General features: G+C 51.1%; 1 protein-coding gene across 1 annotated transcript; it reads left to right on the top strand.

Moving 5' to 3' along the window:
* The first annotated feature begins 3,122 nt into the window (after positions 1-3,122).
* On the top strand, positions 3,123-22,656 carry LOC121146793 (L-gulonolactone oxidase). The gene is made up of 12 exons (XM_040966348.1): positions 3,123-3,233; positions 4,295-4,396; positions 7,040-7,165; positions 8,073-8,167; positions 9,019-9,109; positions 11,099-11,284; positions 13,426-13,533; positions 14,385-14,461; positions 18,167-18,316; positions 18,916-19,080; positions 21,943-22,033; positions 22,528-22,656. Exons 1-12 carry the CDS (start codon positions 3,123-3,125, stop codon positions 22,654-22,656), a joined length of 1,431 nt encoding a protein of 476 aa, XP_040822282.1.
* The last annotated feature ends 1,076 nt before the right edge of the window (positions 22,657-23,732 follow it).

The following is a 23,732-nucleotide window of genomic DNA, read 5'->3' as shown; positions in this document are numbered from 1 at the left end:
TGGGTGTGTGTCAGGATTTCAAAAAGAGCAATTACTCTTCATACAATTCAGTAAGAGAATTTCTGAGGAAGACCCAAAACAGCAGTGGTCACTGCAGCTGGATCTACTAAAGAGATATTCATTGTCTTCAGCAGTTGTTCTGGATCCAAAAGGAGAAAGAATACCAGGTGGGGCCTGGTGCCAATTGCTCCATTGGCTAATCCTCCCCTTGCAAGCGCCAGGATCCCATATGGGCACCAGTTTGTGTCCTAGATGCTCCACTTTCCCATCAAACTTCCTGCTTGTGGCCTGGAAAAGCAGCAGAGGATGGCTCAAGTCCTTGGGACCCTGCACCCATGTTTGAGACCCAGAAGACGCTCCTGACTCCTGGCTTTGGATCAGCTTAGATCCGGCCATTGCAGCCTCTTGGGAAGTGAACCAGTCGATGGGAGATCTTGCTGTCTGTCTCTCCTTCTCTCTGTAAAGCTGCCTTTCCAATAAATAAATAAACAAATAAGTCTTTTTAAAAAAGAATTCTGAATAGCATAGAATGTTCTAGACAGTTCTGTGTTGTGCAGGTGTTGAAAAAATGCTATACCTGATACTATGAACTAAAGAGATTTAGGTGGGTGGGACAAGGAAGTGATATCTGTAGTTCAAAAATCATTAACTAGCCTTCAAATTGTTAACAATCATTGGAGCATTACATATCAAGAACAGAAAGATGTTAAAGAAATGCATTAAGTTACAAGGCACACATGACAAATAAAGCAGTTCATTCACATTGATGAATAAGTCCAGGAGGGAAAAATAATCTAAAATCAAACTCCCTAGGGACTGCTGAAATGGTAACATTAATTTCCCTTGCTCACAAATGTATGTAGAGATTACGACTCAGCAAGTATTGAACGAGCTGGGTTCTTCAGACGGGAAGAAATAAGCAGTGACCTTTGGACCTCCATCACGAGACATGGCAACACAAATCGAGCTCACTGTTAGGCACCATTTCTGCTGACTTTCAGATTTCTTCTCATTTTATTTAAACATCTTCATTCAGATCACTTATAAAATTGATGTGGCTAGCTTTAGGAGGGAAGTGGTAGAAATGTTCCATTCCAGGCCGATGACCCGGGGTAGAGAACAGAAGTTCTGGCCAATGTCCGCAGAGGAAGGCCGGGAGCCCAGAAGGCGCTTCCAGGGGTGTGGACTGGTCCAGGCCCATCTGCCTGGGGGCTGGTGAGGGATGTGGAGCTGAAGGACCATCAGCAGTCTGTTAGCAGGAATCCTACACAGGACAACTCACATACACACCCTTCTATGCCCACCTAAGCTTGCTGCAGGCTTGCCCACCCTCTTCCCAGGCATGCACCTGAGCCTCATCCCCTCCGTCCTGTACGAAACATACTGATGCTCATGTGTGTGCTGCAGCTGAATGTGGAGACACCACAACACCTTCCTGAAGACCGCCACTCACACTGGAGCTCCCCTCTGAACACCACTCCATCTGTATATCTACTAGGGCACCACCCACCCATACTTTGCCTTTGAAGTTGTGGGAATAGTGTTTGAGGAGGGCAGTGAACAGCAAGGTACTCAGTTTGCCAGACTGTATCTGAGCAAGCTGCTCCTCACCCTGTCACATACCCCTCTATCCTCAGGACTTGATTCTGACCCTGATGGGTGTGCTGGCCACTACCCCTGGGCTGCTTCCAGTGCTTTGAGACAGCAAGGTTGCAAAAGGGACCGGAGCTAATCCACTAGGCACCTTCTCCATTTCTCAACCCCAAAGCCTTCCCTGATAAATCAAACACACATAGGAGCCCTGCCCTTTCCAGAAGGGAGCATGGGATCCTTCAGGCAATTGTAGGCCCACAGGCTCCAGTATGGACAGCCCCCCAGGTGAACCCAGAAAAGGCTTTGCCTTGTGGAGCTCACAGATGAAAGCCTCAGAGAGACTCCAATCTCTAGGGGAAAGAGGGGGACTTGCATGCATGGAGCATTCATCTGCAAGGATCTCTGCAGCAAATCTGCATAGACTCAGTAACTCAAATATGCACACCTGCTCTCCCTCATGGACCTAGAAACTTGAAGTCCAAAATTAGGGTGTCATGGGGCTGGCTCCTTCTAAGAGCACTTCTCCTTGGCCTGTCAATGCTATCTTCTTGCTATATGCTCCTGGGCCTTCCCTCTGCTTAGGTGCCTCTGCTGATGGAGGACACCAACCCTACTGTAGCAGAGCCTTCCTGCATCACCTCCTCCATGACCCTCTCCAAATGTGAACAGATTCTGAGGTGCTAGGGATTTGGACTACCGTGGAAGGTCTTAGTTCCAGCTGTTGCCCCTGTTCCTTGGCCTGAGTTCTGCACGTCCTCACCTGTCCCCATGGCTCCCTTGTCCATGAGTAAGCCACTATTGGGTGTTCTCTACCCCAGCAGGGCTTGCTTACAGGGAGCACATGGCCCCCACCCCGCTTTACCATGTTTTATTTGTGGTTAAGTGTGCCATGCTGCACAGGTGCACACACATTCATGCATGCACAGATCAGCTTGGTGGAAGCACAGTTTGGGGCACCCAGCTGGGTCCTGGCACTCTGGGCAGCATACCACTTCTGTGGGTGTCTGGCCCTGGCTTCATTTTTGCAGCCAAAGTTTTCCAGAGTGTCACTGGTGTGTGCCACTGGAGACTAGTTCTTGGCTGGGAAAGATCCGATGAGCCAAGATGCTCAGTGACTTATTAATTTGTTTGTTGCAAAAATATTCATGGGACACTGGTTCTGTGCCAGATGCTGAACTAAGGGATAGGGACAGGGACATAAAGTGCTCCAAGGACCCTGCCACCAGCGAGCTCACTGTGGGTAAATGAGGGAGGAAAGCCGCAGCCCAGCGTCCTTTTCCAGCTCCGGCTATGACCACGCTAGGTTTCACACTTCTATAGCAATCTTGATGTTGACCCAGGAATTAGGCCCTAAGTGCCCCCATTTCACCAAGGAAGAAACTGAGATTAACTGGACAAGTATAGATTAGGAATGCAGGTCTGCCTGCCCTGCAGCTTGACTCTCCTTGAACACACAAATGGAAGGAAAGATCTCTGAGTGTCACCTGCAGCTCTCAGGGACCTGGTGGGTTCTGGTGGTGGTGGCCCCAATGGTCTACTCATACTTCAGACCTGACAAATCAATTGCACACATGCAAGCACTTGGAGATGCCCGGGGGCTCCTTGCTGCAGCTTCCCGTAACTCTGACAGTAAGGACATGGTGAGCAGGCCAGGGATGTTCTTTGGTTTACAGAATGCCTAGGGTCATAGCTCAGACAGCTAGCAGAAACAGAGCAGTCACTGCTCAAATTCCTCCCACCCACCTCTCCTAGGAGGGGGCCCCCCAGGAAGAGGCGGGCCCTGCTGCTGTTTGCACAGATGGCCCTAATCTTGCTGGGGGGTGGAGCCTATCCAGCAGTATCCCTATTTATGTCAGGCCCCAAAGCCCCTTGCTGTGTGGCAGCTGCAAAGCCAGTCCAGTACCAAGGTCATCGCACTCTCTACATCTGCTGTCTGGGACTTCGGTCACAGAGGAGTCAGAGTCAGTCAAGGCCACCAATCATAGGAGTCATGGTAAGGGTCCATGGCACAATCCACCAGGTCATCCAGGCCATCCAGGTGGGCTGTGTCTACGACGGGTCTGTGGGCGCGTGCGGCATCATTAGGCTGGGACTAGGAACTTGAGGTTCTGAGAAGGTGCAATGTTTAGGTATGAACCAGACAGTAAAAGACCTTTGTCTTTCCTTCTCTTCGTAAATCTTCTCTGCCTTTCCAATTTAAAAAAAGTAGGGGAGAGGGGAGGCTTACCGCCAGGGCTCCATGCAGGGGTCTCAAGACACAGAAGACATCCCTGCCCTAGATGCTGCCAAGCACACAGCTTCTCCACTGAGAAGTCTGGTGGGAAAGCCAAGGACCCCTCCCAAGTCCTTGCAGCCCTTTCCTGCCCAGTGTCCCTAGCCAGGGATGACACCTTCTACCAAGCCCTTCAACAGAATCCTGAGTCGAGCTTTCCTGGGCACCTGTGATCCCTACCCCACCCCTTTGTCTAAGATTGGGTAGAACAGTCTGTGGGATGTTTATGTCTGACCCTAAAGAACCAAGACTGACCATATCAGAGATCCCCTCCACCCCCAGCCCTGCCACAGCTAGAAGTGTTTAATCCCTGAGGGGTGTTATGGGCAGACAGGAGCCTAGGTTCAAGGCTGTGGGGTGGGGGATGGGAAGTCAGGCAATCTCCGGCTGCTTATCTACTATTGGGACCCGACTGTTTGCCTGACACAGGTGCATGGTCACAAAGGGTTCCAGTTCCAAAACTGGGCTAGGACCTATGGCTGCTGTCCAGAGATGTACTATCAACCCACGTCAGTGGAAGAGATCAAAGAGGTGAGTGTGTCTCTATTTGGGGTCAAATGTCTGAACCTGGGGGGATCAGAGCCCTGACCCTGGAGAGGAGGCTGGAGATGAGGCCCCCTGGGCTCAGACCACATCACCTCCCCAGCCCAGAACTTCTGGCTGGGTGGAGTCAGCTGGATCCAGGGCTCCTGTGGCTGCACAACTCTACCCAGCTGCCACACTTCCCCTCTCTGGGCCTGCCTCCAATCTGCACCACAACGTGCCAAGGATTGCCAGGTTTTTGCTGCCAGCTCACATCTCCTCTCCACAGACTCACATGATGGCTCTTTCATAATTCAAAGCCATCCCAAAGCAATGTGTCCAGGATGACATTTCCTTTTTACCTTTAACCTAGTCTGTTCAGATGCACCTCCAGCTGGCTCCCTCTCCCTTTCTAGGGCAGCGGGTTGCATTAGCCCTCTGATCCCTTCCTGATCTTGCCGCCCTAGTCCCAACCCATGCTCCCTGGAGCCACTTCCCACATTCTGTCCTCACTCTCTCTGTTTCTCCCACTGCTACTTCTCCACCCCAGCACCTTGTTCAATTCTTGTTTTTTCTCCAGGGCCCGGTTAGTGGCCAATGAACCTTTGCATTAGCCTTTCCTGCATGAGAAGTTAGGGGCTTTGAGATCAGATCGTCTCTGAGTTGAATTGCCTAAACCCTGGATGCTAGTTACAATGGAAACATTACACAGCCCTCATGGAGCCTCATTTTGCTCCTCCATAAAATGGGATGATCACCACTCCTTGCAGAGGTGTTCTGTAGACAGATAAGGCAATAAATCCCAAGGGAGATTATCACTCCATGGTGACCTCTACTGTTAGTACGGCTGTCCCCTGACCACTCCCACGTACACAACTGCCAATCACACAGTCAGTCACACAGACCCTCGGGATGAATTTTTCCCTCTTCTGTACCCCCAGGGACCAACATCAGCATCCTATGAAGTAGGCTGTGGATATATGCCTCTTAGGTATTAGCTACAAACCTTCCAAAGTTAGAGATGGGGTTTCATTCATTCATTCATTCCCATCACTTATTCATTCATTCAACAAATATTTGTTAAGTCCTTCCTGTGTGTTAAGGCCAGTGCTGCCAGGTGCTGAGTGTGTGACAGAGAACAGTATGAGCACAGGCTGAAGTCGTTACAGGAGCAGAGAGACACAAGCAAGAGAACAAAATTTTGTTCAAGTCAACAAAATTCCTGAAAGTTAGGAGCAGGCGATGGAGAAGTACACATGGAACTGAGATACAGAAAATGGGGGTGTACTTCAAAAAAGGAGGTCTGTGAATCTTCCTGGCAAGGTGCAGTTCGCCCTGCGATTTAAAGGCTGGAAGGCAGCCAATCGGGTGAAAAATGAACAAAGGGCCATTCCAGGTGGAGTAGGCAGCCAGGGCCTGAGGCGGAAAAGAGCTGGCTTGTTCTGTGAACTGAAGGAAGAGCCACAGGGCTGGAAGTTGGTGAGCCATGGAGAGAGGGACCTTGGGGAGGCCAAAAGATGGGCCAGAGGATGATGAGCTGGAAGGTCCAGAGGTAAAGCTTCATGCCTTAAATGATAGAATGCCTCTGAGGGCCTCTAAGTAGGGAAGTCACCCAATCCAGCTTCATCCAATCAGAAGCTGAATGGCTAGAGTAAATTTGGCATACATACCCAATGGAATATTACTCAGACATAAAGATGAAATCCTGTTATTTGCAGAAAAACTGGATGGAACCACAGGCTACTATGTCAAATGAAATAAGTCAGACACAGAAAGACAAATATTCTATGTTCTCATCATATGCAGGAGCCACATCTACAGACAGTCTCTAAGGCCTGCTGGCCTCTCTAACAGGATGAGATCATGGTAGGTCAATGCTTCCATAGAGGGCTAGCAGAGTAGGTTGTGCAGTAAAGGAAGCTGCCAGAAAATGAAGTTAAGTGCATCAGATGTCATTGTCATAGGGTCTTGCAGCCTTGGTGGGTGGGGAGAGGATATGGAGAATTTCCTGGTCTCACTTGCCCATGAAGGCCTTCATGGTATGAATTGTCATACTAATGCTCCCCAGCACAGACACACGAGTGTTTGAGCAGGGATCTGATGGTGAAAGTGCTTGGATCCACTGAAGTGACATCATGCACCTGTTCATTCAGTGGGCATCAGACACTATTTGCTTGTACTAGGTTGGGGCAGTCACTAGAGCTGTAAAGTGGAATTCCATTGAGGACTCTTTGTTGTAACGTGACAGTCTGACATCAGGGTCTTATCACCAACAAAAGGAAGGAATCTTAATCCCATCCCTAGAACCCTGTAGCACCCTTGGGAGGTTTTGCACTGGTCAACATGTAATGATAAAGTTTGCCTTTAGAAAAGCTTCATGCTGCACATTTGTAGAATGAGCCAGACCTGTGGCCCTTGGTCCTCTGTCTCCTTCACTTCCTGGCCCTCTCTCTGGCTTGCTTAGCAGGAGTGACTAGCACAGCAGCCCAGAGCCAGACTGGAAACCCATGGGTGAATTCCTTGAGCCGGGCGCCCCACCTCCCCCCACCCCTGCAGGCCCAACCAGACCCCTGCAGGCCCAACCAGACCCCTGCATGCTCTCTGGCTACCTCTGGAGTGAAGAAGACCTGACCTTTGCTCCCATCCTGGCAGGTGCTGGCCCTAGCCAGACAACAGAACAAGCGAGTGAAGGTGGTGGGCGGTGGCCACTCTCCCTCAGACATCGCCTGCACTGACGGCTTCATGATCCACATGGGCAAGATGAACAGGATTCTCCAGGTATCCAGAGCCTCAGCTCTCAGCCTCTGCTTGCCCCAGCCTCAGCCTCCATCCCAGGCCATGGGAAGAAACAGAGCCCTCGGGCCTCCTCCTCACCCTGCCCGCTGCTACCTCAGAGGGATGCTCTGATTCCTGCACTCACTCTGCCTCTCTGGTCAGTTGGGCCTGGCTCCCTTGAGGCTACACAAAGCATGTCCACCACTGTCCCCCTTGGCCCCCACCCTACCAAATCCCCTCTCTCCACTCCTCTAGAACAGGTGAGTCAAGTCTCTGAAAGGTAGGGTTACAGTGACATGCAGAAGGGCTCAAAGAGATGCTTAGCTAGTTTGACAGAGGGAGAAATTGAAGATCAGAGTGAGGGGGTTGCCTGGGGTCGCACAGGAGCTGGGCACAGCAAGAGCTGAGCACAGCCCTGAGGCCAGCTCCACACTGAGACACTGCGTGTGCCATGCAACCAGCACCTGGTGGACAGCCCTAGCAGGTCAGGGTGCCAGCCAGGTGTGATCTCCTGTCCTAATCAGCTGGGATCAGCTTCCTAAAGCTGTCATTTTTGTCAAATCAATAACCTCCCCTTCCCCTAACACTGATAGCAGGGCGCTAGATGTCTCTGTATATCCTCATTTGCCCAGGCTGACAACCTTCCCCTCTTAGAAAATACTCAGTCCAACACATCAGGTATGGCAGAGTGCCTTGTTGTTCCCACCTCTGGGGAGGGTTATCTAGAACATTTCTGAAGTTTCAGCTTTCCTAGCTTCTCTGTCACCCTTGGCTGCCTGCAGCAGGAAGAGATTCAAGTTAAGCACAGGCTGGGACAACTCACATTGAGCCTTCCAAGGGACCCAACCAGACACGGGGCAGGGACTGGGAGCCAGCCCAGCTTCTCCAAGTCTGTTTTGGGCTCTTGCAGGTGGACAAGGAGAAGAAGCAAGTGACTGTGGAAGCTGGCATCCTTCTGGCTGACCTGCACCCACAGCTGGACAAGCATGGCCTGGCCCTGCCCAAGTAAGAGCCCCTCCGCACTGCCCAGTATATCAGAGCTGCCTGTAGCCACCGTGCTGTGGCCTGTGTCAGATACCCAGAAGTCCAGAAGGACCCAGAGAGGAAGGATTCCCATGGTGCATCCCCTGTGTGCCACAGCCCCTGTGGGAATACAACAGAACAAAGCTGGGCTTGAAATACAAGTCTTGGTCAGGGATTGGGTTGTCATGGATTAGGGGTTTTTTTTATTATTATTATTTTATTGGAAAGGTGGATATACAGAGAGGAGAGACAGAGAGGAAGATCTTTCGTGCGATGATTCACTCCCCAAGTGAGCGCAACAGCCGATACTATGCCAATCCAAAGCCAGGAGACTCTTCCGGGTCCCCCACGCGGGTGCAGGGTCCCAAAGCTTTGGGCTGTCCTCGACTGCTTTCCCGGGCCATAGGCGGGGAGCTGGAAGGGAAGCGGGGCTGCCGGGATAGAACCGGCGCCCATATGGGATCCTGGGGCTTGCAAGGCGAGGACCTTAACCACTGCGCCACTGCGCCACCGCGCCGGGCCCCATGGATTAGGGGTTTTAGAAAACTTACAACTACAGCTCTAAGGAAGACATTGACGGTAGACAGGAACTGCAAAGGATCCCCAAACCAGGGCAAGCTGGCCTCCCCTCAGGCATGAACTTCCCATCAGGCTGCTGAGACACAGGAACTGAGACCCTGAGACAAGGGCCAGCCTCACCAATAATGGTCTGGAAGAAATCCCAGACAGGAGTTTCATGAGCCCTTCTGTCCCAAGGGGCAGCCAGTGTGCCCTGTGCCCACTGTCCCTAACTGGTCTTTGGGGCCCCTCTTCCTCCCTCCTGCTGAGCCTAGTCTGGGAGCCGTGTCAGAAGTGGCTGCAGCTGGTGTCATCGGGACTGGAACGCACAACACAGGGATCGAGCATGGCATCCTGGCCACCCAGGTGAGTGTACCTGCTTCCACAGTAGAACTGACTCATTTCTGCGTGGGCCTGAAGCCCACCCAGCATCCCCTATGGGTAGACACTCAACAGGTGCCCCTAGAAGCATGAGCCTCATACACCCACCATGGCCATGATGACTGAGGCGTTTCCAAGCATGTCAGTGCTCCAACACTCATAGAACACCTGCTGACTATTGCTTGCCAAGAGCCAGCATGCAGTAATGGGCAGGCATGACTTGGAGGTGCCATCCCTTCTGAAAGTGCCTGTAGGGAACCAGCAGGAAAACAGGACTCTCTAGGTCAGTGGCACAAGAGGTAGCAGATGTACATGGGAGCATGGAGTCTCCCACCTGCCCTTTACCAAAAAGCAGTTGGTAAATTCCAGGAGCACCGTTTTGGAGCACAAACCTGGGTTCAACCCTGGTTCCACTTCTTGTTGGCTGTTGTCCAGGCATCCCTGGGAAGATCATCATTGAAAATGAGCATATTTTCAACGTGCTAGGCTCATTTAGAATCCTAGATTCATGAGGAGGAAATGAGATCACAGGAATAGGAGGTACCTCCCTGGGGAGTGCAAGCAGCTTTAACTTATGATGTTAGAAGAAGGAGCCTTGAAACTCTCAGGGACCTTGTCAAAGAGAGGCTAGTGGTAACCAGCAGTTAGGGTGACACAACAACCTCCCCCTCCCTACAAGACTTAACCCCAGTCTTAGTCTCTGTTCAGGATCGATGTTTCCACCTTCTCCAAAATGACCTGCAGAGTCTGAGCATAAACCTGGGTGGCCACATGTTCATGTCTACGCCAGACTTCCTGACCACCTCTCCCAGGAAACCTACCTGGGCCAGCCTGGGAACCAGGAGAGAAGCCCACGGCTTCATTTTACACTCATGCCGATGGCAGGGAGCAAGGATGAAGGGACTGGCAACCCTAGTGTCTTCCAGATGCCAGGCAGGTGGTTACATCTGTGACACAGCCCCTCATTTGATTCTTACCGAGTCCTCTGAAATACGTCCATCCCACTGCGAAGGAAGCAAAGAGGTTGAATAATATACACAGCCACACAGCATGTCAGTACAATGTCCACCCTTTTTTGATCCTATGAAGGGTTTCACAGGCCAGTTCCTGGTCTCTGCTCCAAGTGTGAGAGTCTTACTTTTGTTAAAATCAGTGTGACGCCTTGGCTTACACAGATGGCCAGTATGCCCCATTTCTGCCAGCGGCTCCTCTCTGGTCTTTAGTCACCGCTAATCAGAATTAGTTCAGCCTTATCTGTCCTCTCAGCCCAAGTGCCCAGCTGCCAACCTCATGTGTCAGAAGGAATTTCCATCCAAAGGAGCAGGTCATAGAGGCTGGAGAGGCCCTCAAGCCCTTGAAAGAAGGTCCCTCTGGAAATGGGGCTGAGAGATAGGGGTAATCATTAGTTTCCAACTGCAGATCTGAGTTCATGCAGAAACCCAAGGGTTATTGGTGGACTACGGTTGGATAAGAGAAGCTAGGTCCTCAGGTCAGGGATCCCTGGAGGAGAGGAGGACCAAGGGTGGTTGAGAAGCTGTCTGGAAGCAGTCACAAGTAGCAGGGGGCTGTGGGACCTTGTTTTAGGACACTGGCACGACAAGCCTGACCAACCCCAGAGGTCCACACCCGCTCACTCTGCCTTCCTGAGCACCTTGACCCAGGGACACATGGCTCTTTGCAGTGTGGTCATCTCTTGGACTCCTCCAAGCAGAGAAACACCTGCTGCCCCGGGAACCATGAGGCCTGCAAGATAAGGATAATAGCAACCCAGGAGGATGGGCCAGCAGCATCCCCCGTAACCTCTGCCTCCCTTCTCCCAGGCATTCCTCTCTCTCCCACTACTGTGATTCATCAGGTTGTGAACAGGAGACGTGGCTGGGAAAAGTCCCCCGGCCAGATGACAAAAATCCTCTGGACACACAGGCGAGTGAGGGCAGCAGCTGTAGGGGTCCTAACTCATCGCTGTTCTCCCAGGTGGTGGCACTGACCCTGCTGACAGCCGATGGCACCATTCTGGAGTGTTCCAAGTCAAGCAATGCAGAGCTATTCCAGGCTGCACGGGTACACCTGGGCTGCCTGGGAATCATCCTCACTGTCACACTACAGTGCGTGCCCCAGTTCCACCTGCAAGAGACATCATTCCCTTCGACCCTGAAGGAGGTACTGGTCCCCTGCATGTTGCCACTTAGCCTCAGAAAGTCCATGAAGGACCTGGTCAGGCAGGTCACGCCCACTGCCAGCCTCAGGCCCCACACTAGAGGATGTTGCCCTCGCCACCCTTTCCTTTGACCCCAGGGATACTTTGGCCAAGAACCCTTTCGAGCAGGTCAGTAAAACTCAGAGGAACTGTGGGGTTTGTAAAGAGTGGCTAAGAAAGGGGGCTGAGTAGAGACAACACCGAAGAAAAGTGTGAGCCAACAGAGAACTGGAGTAAATGTCAGGCAATGCCAAAGGCTCCATGCAGGGGGTTCCAACTCTCATGATGAGGGACGGGAAGGATGGCTTAAATTGATAACAGTGTTTTTTTTTTAATTAATGAAAACACATTTCTATTGTTCATTCGGCAGTGATGGATGGATGAGTGGGTGGATGATATGCAATTGGCCTGAAATACCTAGAGGGCCTTTATCTACCTCATGTTCATTTCTCAGCTACAGGACTTACACCTGTGGTTCCAAGTTCCTTAGAGTTCAGGTTATTCACCTGTCACCTTGTCATTCCAAACTTGCAGGCCTCTGCACAGCAGGATTTAGCAGTGCTGTCAGCAACATCAATTCAGCTGCTCATGGGAAAGACTGTGAGCTTCGGGGTCAAATGAACCTGGCCCTGCCACTCCTATGCTGTGACCTGCAACCAGTCAATTAACATTGCTGAGGCTTCATTTCCTCACCTAAAAAGAGAATTAGTCATATTTACCTTAAAGTATTGAATCTGAGGGTGAAACCAAGTGATGCATATAAAGTGTCTAGTTTAGTATTAAAACCTACCTTCATGGAACTCAGTAAAAGATAAATGAAACAATTATCTTTTCTATTATATTAGCTACAGGGAAAGAGCTTTAAGTCCAGAAGACCCCTATTTACAGGTGTGAATGAAACAGAAATATCTCCCAACATCCCCAAACTGGTGATTGTATAGCTTTAATCCTGAGCCCTCATGGGCTGTTTAACAAATGAGCTGACTGATATCCTGACCCAGAAGAACAGGGCAAGCTCAGGTAAGGGCATTCCACAGAACTGATGGGCCTGCCAAGGCATGACTAGGGCAGGAAGCACCAAGAGGGCGGGGGCAGGGAGGCAGACAACAGAATGAGGAAGGAATGCTGGGTGTCTGGTGTACTCAACTCCAACAGGAGCTGTCCTAAACTCTGAGCTCTTTGGAGCCATACTGTCCCAACCCTTGTTCCCCAAGACCCCACAGAGGGACACAGGCCTGGCTAGTGCTAACCAAGTGCCTGGTACCACTCAGCAATCACTGACTGCTAGGGTAGAGGTATACAGATCCCTATAGCATCAAGTAGTCATTCAATGTTGGAACCACCCTGGCAACAGAACAGGTCTCTTTCACGGGCCAGAGCCAAGGAAAGGATTCTGAGATGTTGACTGCTTGAGTCTAAAGCCCCATGACCTAAGCCCACTGCTGACTGGCAAACCCAAAGCCTATCTACACTTCAGCTCAAGGCTCGTCCCGTATCAGCCCGACAGGTTTCAGAGAGACATAATTTGCCACATTATATTATCTTGACATGTGTGATAACGAGCCATATCAGAGCAGAACTCACCTAGTCACTTTATTAAGGACCCTACTGTTGGTCCAGAAATAAGAGATGATGTTGATGGTGGTGGTTACGACAATAGCCTAGGAGGCGGAAGGCTGTAAGCAGGAGTGCAGGCCTGGCTAGTGCTAACCAAGTGTCTGGTACTGTTGGTAGCATTAGCTCATTGGATCTTTATAGCACTCCAAGGTACTGTATTGCTCCATTTTTCAGCTGCTCTCACCAGAGACTCAGAGATGTTGCATAACCTTCCCAAACTCCTACAGTGAGTTGTCACTCAAGCCAGAAACAAGTACAAATTCCCTCTTTCCTCAAAATGACTCTAGAAAGTCAACGTGGAAGTTAACCACCCTCATGCCCAGTGCACTGAAATAGCCTTCACGTGCCATTTAGCAATGTTAGGACAACATTGAGCATTTTTTTTCTCAAGGGGGAGAACAGCGGCACATCCAGACCCTAACTCCCACGGCTCCCAGCCATCTCTGTGGGACCAGCGCCATCTCTCCCCTTTCCTCCTACGAGCCAGGTCCTGGACAACTTGGACAGTCACCTGAAGAAATCCGAGTACTTTCGCTTCCTCTGGTTCCCACACACGGAGAACGTCAGCATCATCTACCAGGACCACACCAACAAGGTAGCCACAACTGCATGCCTGTCCCTGCACAGCATCCTTGAGCAGGTGGCACCTGGGGACGAGCATCCTCCTCCTTATACTATCCTACATCCTCTCTGCTCCCATGTGGCCAATATGCACCTCCCGACGGGCAGGGAGCAGGTAACAGGGGTGTGTCACTGAGCATGAGGAAAGAAGGCCAGAGGATCCTAGGAAAATGAAAGTAATGACCCACCATGTCTGTGGCAGGGATCTGTAAGGCTGTGATCAACAGACAGTCCAGATGCAGAGGAGGGAAGCAGAGGACAGGAAAACATGCCAGACAGGGTGGGAGTGATGGGAGCTCTTGGCAGCTGAGCCAGACCTTAGGAACTATCTCAACCCTCCCCAGTTCCCTCCTACATCCCCTTCTGCCCCACCTCCACGTGTACCAGTACAGCCAAGAGGCTGACAATTTCTTCTCTTTCCCAGGCAAGCTGTTCCTTAGTAGAAGAAAGCAAAGCTATACTTGAGGGGCATATCAGAGACAGGGCATGTTAGATAAAGACCATATCGCATGAATCACAAGAGGAGCCCATGGTCCATAAAGGTTAAACATCTGTCCACCGGGTATTGAGAGAAGGGACAGATGCATGTCTGTGTCTTATAAAAAAAGAAAAACAGTGTATAAATGCTTAAAGAAAGGCACAAGATGAAAGGAGAGGGGACATGGGAATTAGTTATGTCACTGGAAACTGAAGGTGGGTGGGTTGTTCCTCTTCCCACCCTCCACAAAAAGCCACTCCAGGGATGCTCGCTTTCTTAGGGACACCATGAGGAGTAGGTCAGAAGACAGCTCTGGTCCCCAACTGATGTCAAATTCTGCTTCCTAGCCCCCTTCCTCTTCAGCGAACTGGTTTTGGGACTACGCCATTGGGTTCTATCTCCTGGAGTTCCTGCTGTGGACCAGGTAGGAATGATGGACACTTGAGCTTGAATGCACGCTAAGCAGATCTGCCTCTTGGGTTGAAGGCAATTAACTTCCAAGCCTAACCATCCTCTGTCAGTCACATGGGGAGCTTTCAGGAACAATTTGAGCCCACAAGCTTGACCATTTCCCCCATTCCCCTGTGGTCAGGGGGCTAAAATCATCATAGGTTCCCAGCCCTCTCTCCTGTCTGGAAGGCCTTTTTGCTGCTGGCCTTGCAACTGGCCTATTTCCTGCTGTGCCAAGCTCAGACCTGGCACCTTCTCTCAGGTCCTCAAGCCTCACCTCTCCTGTGTTCTTCCCCTTTTTAGTAAGCCACAAACTGCCAGGACTTCCTATCCAGTTCTCCCAAAGCCAGCAAGATGCCACCCTTGTCTTTGTTTCAAGTCCAAAGCCTGACATGATGGATGGTTCCATGAAATGGGAGAATGAATGGACCAGCTGTGTGTGGCCTGGGAGGGAGATGACCTTGAGGACTCTGACACTGGGAGGAACTTCCAAATGACACTCAGCAGCATTGGCCCAGTAGACACAGTTCTTAGCTCTGGAGTTAAGAATAATAATTAGAAAACTAGCAAATAGTGCTGTGACAGTATCACAGCCAGAGAGGTTTATCCAAGGCACAATTATTGCTGATTGAAAAGTAAATAGGAAACAATGCTTGGGGTGGAACCATGTTACACAGGCCATCCCAGGGAGTGAGGGTAAAGCCAGGATCTGACAAAGCAGTGTAAGCTTCAGGCTCAGGCAGGAGGCAACCAAGGGATCCCAGGATGAAGACCCTGCACCTTTATGTGAACTTAGCCCGCAGGTCCTCTGTTCTTTCTTTTAATGTAATATGATCTCAGCTGATGAATCCCGCAGATGATTATTTACCTGCATGCCATGTGAAAAAAGGGTGACTCCACCCTCACCTGCAGGGCCTGAGATGACACAACCTTGGGCTTCTTCATGTTGCTAGGATCAAAGGGAAGCAGGTGAAATGGCAAGATCTGACCTCTCTGGTCCAGGGGACCTTTCCAGCTATGTAAGATCCCCCTGGTCTCTCTCCTCTCTGCACTCCAGAACCTGTCCATGCAACCCTCCACCGAGCCCTGTGCCCATGCCCGGCCCCAAAGGTTCTGAACTTGATGGGCTGAAAAACTTGCTCTGATTGATGCCAGCTGAAGTTACCACCATCCATCCATTTACCCTCATGCCCCTCTCTGCGTGGGTGGCTGGGATCGTCAGCAGATGGGGCAATGTGCTGGGTTTACTGTATTCCAGGCATGACCCTAGGTCCTGGGCATGTGTTGCTTCTTTTTGCTTTTGCTACATCCCAAGTGGGCAATGCACTCATCCTTAACTTACAGAGGGAGAAACTGAGGCTCAGAGAGGTCTGTTCAGAGTTCCCGGTGAACTGGGAGCCAGGCTGTAATTTTTTTTCTCCCAAGTCAGACATGCATGAGAAACACAGTCTGGAGACCTGCCCATTGTCAGGGCACTTCTAGTCAGGGCAGACAGTGGCCATGTGAGATCTGAATTCAGCAATCAGGAAAACTTAGCCTTGCTTTTAGGAATTCAGTCTCTCTCGTGTGCAAGGGAGTTGCAGCTGGCATCAGTAGGGTCCTACAAACCATCAAGAGGAGCAGGTGCCTAGAAAACGTGAGGAAAGGAAACATAGGATGTGACTTTGCCGCATCCTGGCAGGAAAGGCCAGGGAGCAGTACGGGCATCGGCCTGAAGGGCAGTGCCTCACGCACATGATGAATTCAAGCCTGCGAGAGGAAAGTGCCCCGTAGGCTTTCTCTCCAGGGCTGCAGCTTCCATCACAGCAGTTTGACAGCTTTACGTGCCTGCATCTGCTGTCTGCCACATAAATTGGGCTGTAAATCACAGTTGCCATATCCCAGCCTCCCTCCACAAAGCTGCCAGAAAGCTGCAAGTCCCCTGGGACTCTGGCTTAGCTGCTGCTGGCTTCACCCCAGCAGCTCTGCATGTTCTCTGGGCTGGGCACTGAGGGGAACGGGAAGGAAAGCATTGGGCAATGGCTGGGAGATGGGGTCCTAGCTAATTCTCCCTAAGACTGACTGTATGCCTGAAGGTAGGACCCTACTTCTCTATGACCCTCTATCCCCAGTGCCCCAACAGCACCTGGCACCTGCAGAAGGCTCATAGTGAAAGAAATGCCATGTGACAAGCTGGGGCTCTGCCTACCAGGAAACACCTGCCTTGAGAGCAAAGAGGATCCCTTCCCCAGGGCATCCAGAGACATGGGCAACTTGGGGCAGTGGCAGGGGTTGCAGGCAAGGCACCCCAATGGACCTGGGCTCTGATTTCCCTGCCTCGATTGGCTGCTGAGTGACTCTGAGTAAATCTGTGCCGAGGCTCACTCACACATAAAGTAGACTTGTAAGCACCAAGATGGGAGGTTTTGGGGTCAAGTTGCTGTGAAGCTTGTCTGCGAGACAACACTGTGCTTGCTCAGGCCCAAGGTGAGGACCTCACTGCCGGTTCTCTGTCACCTGTAGCAACCCAGGTGATGCTCTGAGCAGAGAGCAAGTACCAGCTCCGTTCCTTCCTCCAGGCAGGCACAAGGATGCCGAGTCTGTCACTGTACCAACAAGGAGAGCCGATTCTCTGCACTTGCTTCCTGATACGTCTACAGAGAATATTTATAGATATATTGAGAGGGGAAGAGAGAAACTTAACCTTCAGAGAAATTGGAATTAAAAGATTAGCTTTTTTGGTGCAAAAAAAAAAAAGAAAGAAACCTTTAGGAGCCATAGTTTTTTATAATATGTGTTTTCCAGGAACTTTTTAAAGAGCACCTCTTTTGCATGTGTTTCAACAGCTTTTTGCCCCAAAATAATCTTATTTCTTAATTTCATTTTCTGTGACTCTTTAAAATATCCTTGTGTGTGTGTATGTGTGCCAGAATACGTGTACATGTGTGCATGTGTGTTGTGTACATGTGTATAAGTGTGTATTGTGTAAGTGTGTAGATGTGCATAAATGTATGTGTGTAGATAAATACATGTACATATGTTTGTGCATTAGTGTATGTATATATGTGTGTGTTTGTATGTACATATCTTTGTATGTGTGTATGTTTCTATGTGTACACTTATGTGTATCTGGGGAGGAGAAAGGGGGTGTTGAGGCATAGATTTTGAAGACCATGACTTGGTGAATGAGTTTTCTAGAACAAAAAAACCAGATGGCAGGATTGTTCCTGGCCCGAGAATCACAGGGCCCTACTGTTGAACTTCCCCGGAAAGTTCTAGCAACATTCCTAAGGACAAGAACCTGAGACTCAGGCTCCCAATCCCCTCCCAGGACTTCTGCCCCCACAGCACCCAGTCCTGGCTGTGCGAGCAATCAGGCCTCCCTGGCTGGCAGGGGGCAAGTTCCCCCAACTCTGACGGAAACCAACCTGGCAGTAGCCAGAGGCCGAGTACTCCTCACCCTTCACCCCGGCAAGCTGGTGAGGCTTTGGAGCCCAGAGATTTGTCACATTCATGTTGTGGTGTGTAGTGGCAGTGATATGGAAGACACCCCCAAAAAGCCATAAGTAAGTATGGGAGGCAGGGAAGAGACATGGCGCGGCCATAACCCAGCACGCCGGGCACGTTGGGCACGGCAGGTGTCGAGGCTCCCACCCGCACCCAAGCACAGCCCCGATGCCTCCCCTGCCTGCTCCCACAGCACCTTCCTGCCGTGCCTCGTGGGCTGGATCAATCGCTTTTTCTTCTGGCTCCTGTTCACCCGCAAGAAGGAAAACAGCAACCTCAGCCACCGCATCTTGACCTACGAGTGCCGCTTCAAGCAGCACGTCCAGGACTGGGCCATCCCCAGGTAGGGCTGTGCCCTACGGCCAGGCTCCGGGGGCTGCAGTAGAGGGTACGGGGGTATAGAAGCGGGGTCAGCGGCCACACTCTCCCCTCTGCCTTCTGGATGGATGGGGTCTCAGCTCCTATTTGCTAATGAGGCTCCTCTGAGTGCCCCCAGACTACGGCTGGTAGAGGCCTTAGCTCTGAGTCTCCAGCGGGAGCTCCTGGGACTCAGCAAGCCCAGAGGTCCCCTCCTCGCCCAGCCTGCCCCTCCCAGCTTCCAGGTGGGGCGGTGGCAGCAGGCTTGCGCTGACAGCTTCCTGGCTAGCTGCCTATCTGTCTAAAAGGTCGCCCCCTGCCGTCCAACTGATCCAGACAACCCTGCAGGTAGGAATATCACAAAAACCAATGAGGACGATTTATTACGAAGGACACACAGGGAGCCAAGAACACTATGGTTGGGGATCAGAGGGGTACCCTGATTTAGCAGGACCCTGTCCTCTATCATGAAGCAGGGCTCTGGCTCAGCCACAAGGAATGGGAGTGTGCCCCAGGCCGGCTGGAGGAGGCCTGGGAGGCGGTGGCTTTGGTCCCTCTCCCTGCTCAGGTCTGCGTTCTGTGCAGAGAGAGAACCAAGGAGGCCCTGCTGGAACTGAAGGCCGTGTTGGAAGCCCACCCCAAGATGGTGGCCCACTACCCCGTGGAGGTGCGCTTTGCCCGGGCCGATGACATCTTGCTGAGCCCCTGCTTCCAGAGAGACAGCTGCTACATCAACATCATCATGTACAGGTGACACAAACGGCCTCGTTCTCATTCTCAATCTTTCTCTTTTTTAATTTGTTTTAATTTTATTTGAAAGGCAAAGTTATAAAAAGAGAAGGAGAGACAGAGAAGTTCTTTCATCTGCTGGTTCATTCCCCAAATGGCTATAATGGTCAAAGCTAAGCTGATCCAAAGCCAGGAGCTAGGAGCTCCTTCCAGGTCTTCCACGTGGGTGCAGGGTCCCAAGGCTTCAGTTCATCCTCTATTGCTCTCCCAGGCCACAAGCAGGGAGCTGGATCAGAAGTAGAGCAGCTGGGACATGAACTGTTGCCCATATGGGATGCTGGCACTGCAGGCTGAGGCTTAGCCCATTGTGCCACGTCGCTGGTTCCACATTCCCAACCTTTCCAAGTCAGTTCTAGGGTCCCTTGCTCTGGGGATACATCACTGATCTTGGCAGTAGGAGCCAGCCTCTCTCCTTTGAGTTTTCCTGTAACACTTACTCTCTGCAGACTCTTAGGACATGAGCTACGTCCTGTCTATATGACGATAACATCTTCAGAACTCACAAACTGAACGGCTACCCTCCAGGACTCATGTTACGGAATGGCAGATACATGTTCTCACCCCGGCCTGCTGGGGTCAGTGATTCCAGGCTATGTCAGGAAAGCTTCCGAGGCCAGGTTCAAGTTCATTAGAAGAGAGGATGATACTTGACGTTCAGTGCCTGCCCTGGATGCCTTCCCCACCCCACCCTGCCCCACCGGCTGGACTGCATTTACACTGTCCTAGCTGGTTAGGTAGTGGCATCCAGATCGGGGCCGATGCCTGCACGTGATTTAAGAAGTTCATCTTTACAATGTCTTGCCTCATGCATGCCATCTTTGCCTTTCTCCTTCCTCTCTCCTTTCAGCCGTCCTGACACTCACTGGGGTGTATTCCTCCAGCATTGAACCCTGAAACATTCAGCAGACCCAGGGGACAGTGAAGGCATGCACACCCCAGGGCGATCCCAGAAAGCCAAACAGAAGTTCCTGCAGCATACACTCAGCAGGCCTGGAGGAAATGCCACAAACCCAGGCTCAGACCTCACCTGTCTGTACACTTATCTAACCCCTGCCTGCAGAGTCAAATTCACAAGTGAGAAAGCAGGCCCAGCACGATAGCCTAGTGGCTAAATCCTTGCCTTGCATCCACTGGGATCCCATATCTTCATGTCCTGGCTGCTCCAGTTCCCTTCCAGCTCCCTGCTTGTGGCCTGGGAAAGCAGTCGAGGACAGCCCAAAGCCTTGGGACCCTGCACCTGCATGGAAGAACTGGAAGAGGCTCTGGGCTCCTGGCTTCAGATTGGCTCAGCTCTAGCTGTTGTAGCCACTTGGGGGGTGAACCAGCACATGGAAATTCTTCCTCTCTGTCTCTTCTTCTCTCTGTATATCTGCCTTTCCAATTAAAAAAGAAGAAGAAGAAGAAGTTAGAAAGTCACTATGAGGACATAGATTTCTATATGGTCATCTGAAATTGTTTTATTAGATATTTATTTGGAAGATGCATGGGGAGGAAAGACAGAGAAATCTTCCATCACTGGTTCACTCCCCCAAATGGCTATTACAGCCAGAGCTGAGAAGATCTGAAGCTAGGAGCTTTTTCTTGCACATGGGTGCAGGGTCCCAAGGACTTGGGCTATCCTTTGTTGCTTTTCCAGGCAGGGAACTGGATTGGAAGTAGAGCAGCTGGGACAGGACCCAGTGCCCATATGGGATGCCAGCATTGCTAGCAGAGGCTTAGCCTACTGCAAACCATGTCACTGGCGCCCTGTTAATTAAATTTCTTAAAATGAAGCCAGACTTTTTCTGTCAATCTGATTTGGTGGAAAGATTGGGTGGGAGGCCTGACATGTGTTGTCAGCTGAACACATAACCACATTTTCCGTACATCAAGTGAGGTGCTTCTGAGATTCTAAATCTGTGACAAAAAGATGTCCAAAGCAGTGTGCTTAGAGGAGCGTGCTTAGAAAGGACCTGGGAGAAGGAATAGCTACAGTTCAGAGATGAGTTTAGAGATGGGTGTTCAGCCCAGATTTTGACCTGCCACTCAGGGCCCCTGCGTCTCAAAGTAGACTACCTGGTTCAAGTCCAGGCTTTCTACCAATGTGCACCCTGGGGTGTCCTCAGTACAGGTGCCATGGGTTATGGTTCAAGTATGTAGGTACTGCCAGCCACGTGGGAAACTTGGGTGAGTTCCCAGCTCCTGGCGTCAGCCTGGCCCAGGCCCAACTGTTGCAGACATTTGGGGATGGAAGATACTTTTTTTTCTCGTTCTCTCTCTTTCAAATAAAATGAAAATAAAGAAATATGTTTCAAAGGATAAATATATGCACACACAATTGCACTTGTTAAATCCCCTCTAGATTATTCATAACAACTCAGTGTAGGTGCTATGTAAATAGTTGCTACAGTGTATTACTCTGGGAACAACAAGAGAAATGCCTGCACCTCTTCAGACACGTACATGTGTTTTGGGAACTTTCTGGAATTTTTTGTTTTCAAACACTGTCAATCAGTGGGCAGATGTAGAATGCACAGTGCTTGCTGGCATGTGTGTACACATATCCTCTGAAGCTATTTAAGTTCACAAAAGCTTTCAGATCACCAATTTAAAAATGCAGACTCGGACATACACTGTTCAGGATTTGTGGGAGATAAACAGTAAGCTAAAGGTGTCTGGAGGTCAGGTCGCTGCTTCCCTGCTTCCTGCAGGCAGGGCCTCGACCTTGGTGTGGCCTTCATCTCCGCAGCCATTGCTAAGCGCAGGCACAGGTACCTGATGACCACGGGTGGGAGATGAGGCCACAATGAGGGCAGGGGCTCACCTCCTTCTGCCCCTTCCCAGGCCCTATGGCAAGGACGTGCCACGGCTGGACTACTGGCTGGCCTACGAGACCATCATGAAGAAGGTGGGGGGCAGACCCCACTGGGCCAAGGTGAGAACTCCGGGCAGTTTCCTCCAACCCCTGCCGGACCAGCGAGGGGGCTGCTGTGCACGCGGCTTCCACCAAGGGCACCTCTTTTCCACGCTGCTGTGGTGCTGGGGCTGACTATGGCCACCTCTCTGGTCCCTCAAAATGCCTCTTCTTTTCACTTCCTCTGGCTCTTAGCAAAACCCTGGGAACAACAACAAAACACAGGGCAGTACAGAGCAGAAACAGAGGTGTCTCAGACACGAAGCTGCCCGATGGCAACAGTGGAGCTGAGAACAGGACCCCACCTCTGAGTCACTGTGGGTGGCAGTGGAAGGAGAGAACACAGCTTTCCCCTTTACTTTCCAAAACACCTCTGTTCTGTTTGTGTCTCCACAGGGCATGCTCACACAAACGTGTGTGTGTGTGTGTCTACCCATATGCGTGTGTCCCATGCACAGTCTCTCTCATAGACACAGATACAGATTCCAGGTTGTTGTATCTGGTTGCTTTCATAGGCCCATAACTGCACCCGGAAGGACTTTGAGAAAATGTATCCTGCGTTCCCCAAGTTCTGCGCCATCCGTGAGAAGCTGGACCCCACGGGGATGTTCCTGAACTCATACCTGGAAAAGGTGTTCTACTGAACAGGAACAAAAGCAAGCTCCACCTGCCACAGCATCCCACCCCTCCACCTCCGACCCCTGCCCTCAGGTGCTGGGCCTGTGGGGAGTACACCTCCTCCCCAGCCCCACCTTGTGGAGCTGGCCTCCCTTCCCTCGGAGTCCTCCACAGAGAGCGGCTGCCACCCAGAGCCCTGTCAAGGGCGTCCCCCCCACCCCTAAGCCTCTATCCTCTCTGCCCTGTAGAAAGGGGAGCCCCAACACTCTGCCAGCCTGGGAGGTCCAAGGTTCCACTTGGAAACAGATGTGAAACTTTAGGGTCTGTCACCTCGAGGGGAGTTCTGGAAGGGGGTCCCTTGATTGGTGTGGCCTGGCCTCGGTTTCTTTCACGCTCTTCTTTCTCTTGCCCTGCCTTTCTAAATAAATGCAATATCTCCACACAATGGACTGTTATTTGGTCTCACAAAGGAAATGCTGACCCAAGCTGAACACAGGTGAACCTTGAGGACCTCAGGCTAAGTAAAATAAGTCAGTTTCTAAAGGACAAACAGCATACGATTCCATTGACATGTGGTACCCAAAGTAGCGGAATTCCCAAGAACAGGAAGTAGGATGGAGAATGCCAGGCTGGAAGGAAGGGGAAGTGGGGACATACGGATTGGTGGGTAGTTTCCCTTGCAAAGATGGAGAGGTGCTAGAGGTGGGTGGTGGGGACCATGGCAAGAAGTGGCAGAACCACTGGACCCAGCACACCTACCTGGGCTGCACGGCTTCAGAGCCAGAAGCTCAGCCACAGGACCCTAGGCCATAGCCATGCGAGCGGCAGGGCCCAGGGCTTGATGTAAACCAAGACCCCTTGCTCCAGAATTCTTAAGAATGTCAAAGGGGAGTGAGGGGTGGTGACAGCAGAGTTCTCGGCCAAGCACAGAGTCCTCCGGAGCTCCACACAGGGTGTGCTCTACGCAGCCAGACCAGCTCCAAGACCAGCACCCAACATGCTTATATTTTAATGTTTTAGAGCTTTGGGTTTTGCCTTCCATTTTATTGTGTAAATGTGTTTCCAACACTTAAGGAAAGTTTCACTTTCTGCATGTTTAAGT

This window comes from Ochotona curzoniae, unplaced genomic scaffold (assembly GCF_017591425.1).
Source record: "Ochotona curzoniae isolate NIBS_2020 unplaced genomic scaffold, NIBS_Ocur_1.0 scaffold_4505, whole genome shotgun sequence".
Classification (NCBI taxonomy): domain Eukaryota; kingdom Metazoa; phylum Chordata; class Mammalia; order Lagomorpha; family Ochotonidae; genus Ochotona; species Ochotona curzoniae.
This window is presented reverse-complemented; position numbering and strand designations above follow the sequence as displayed.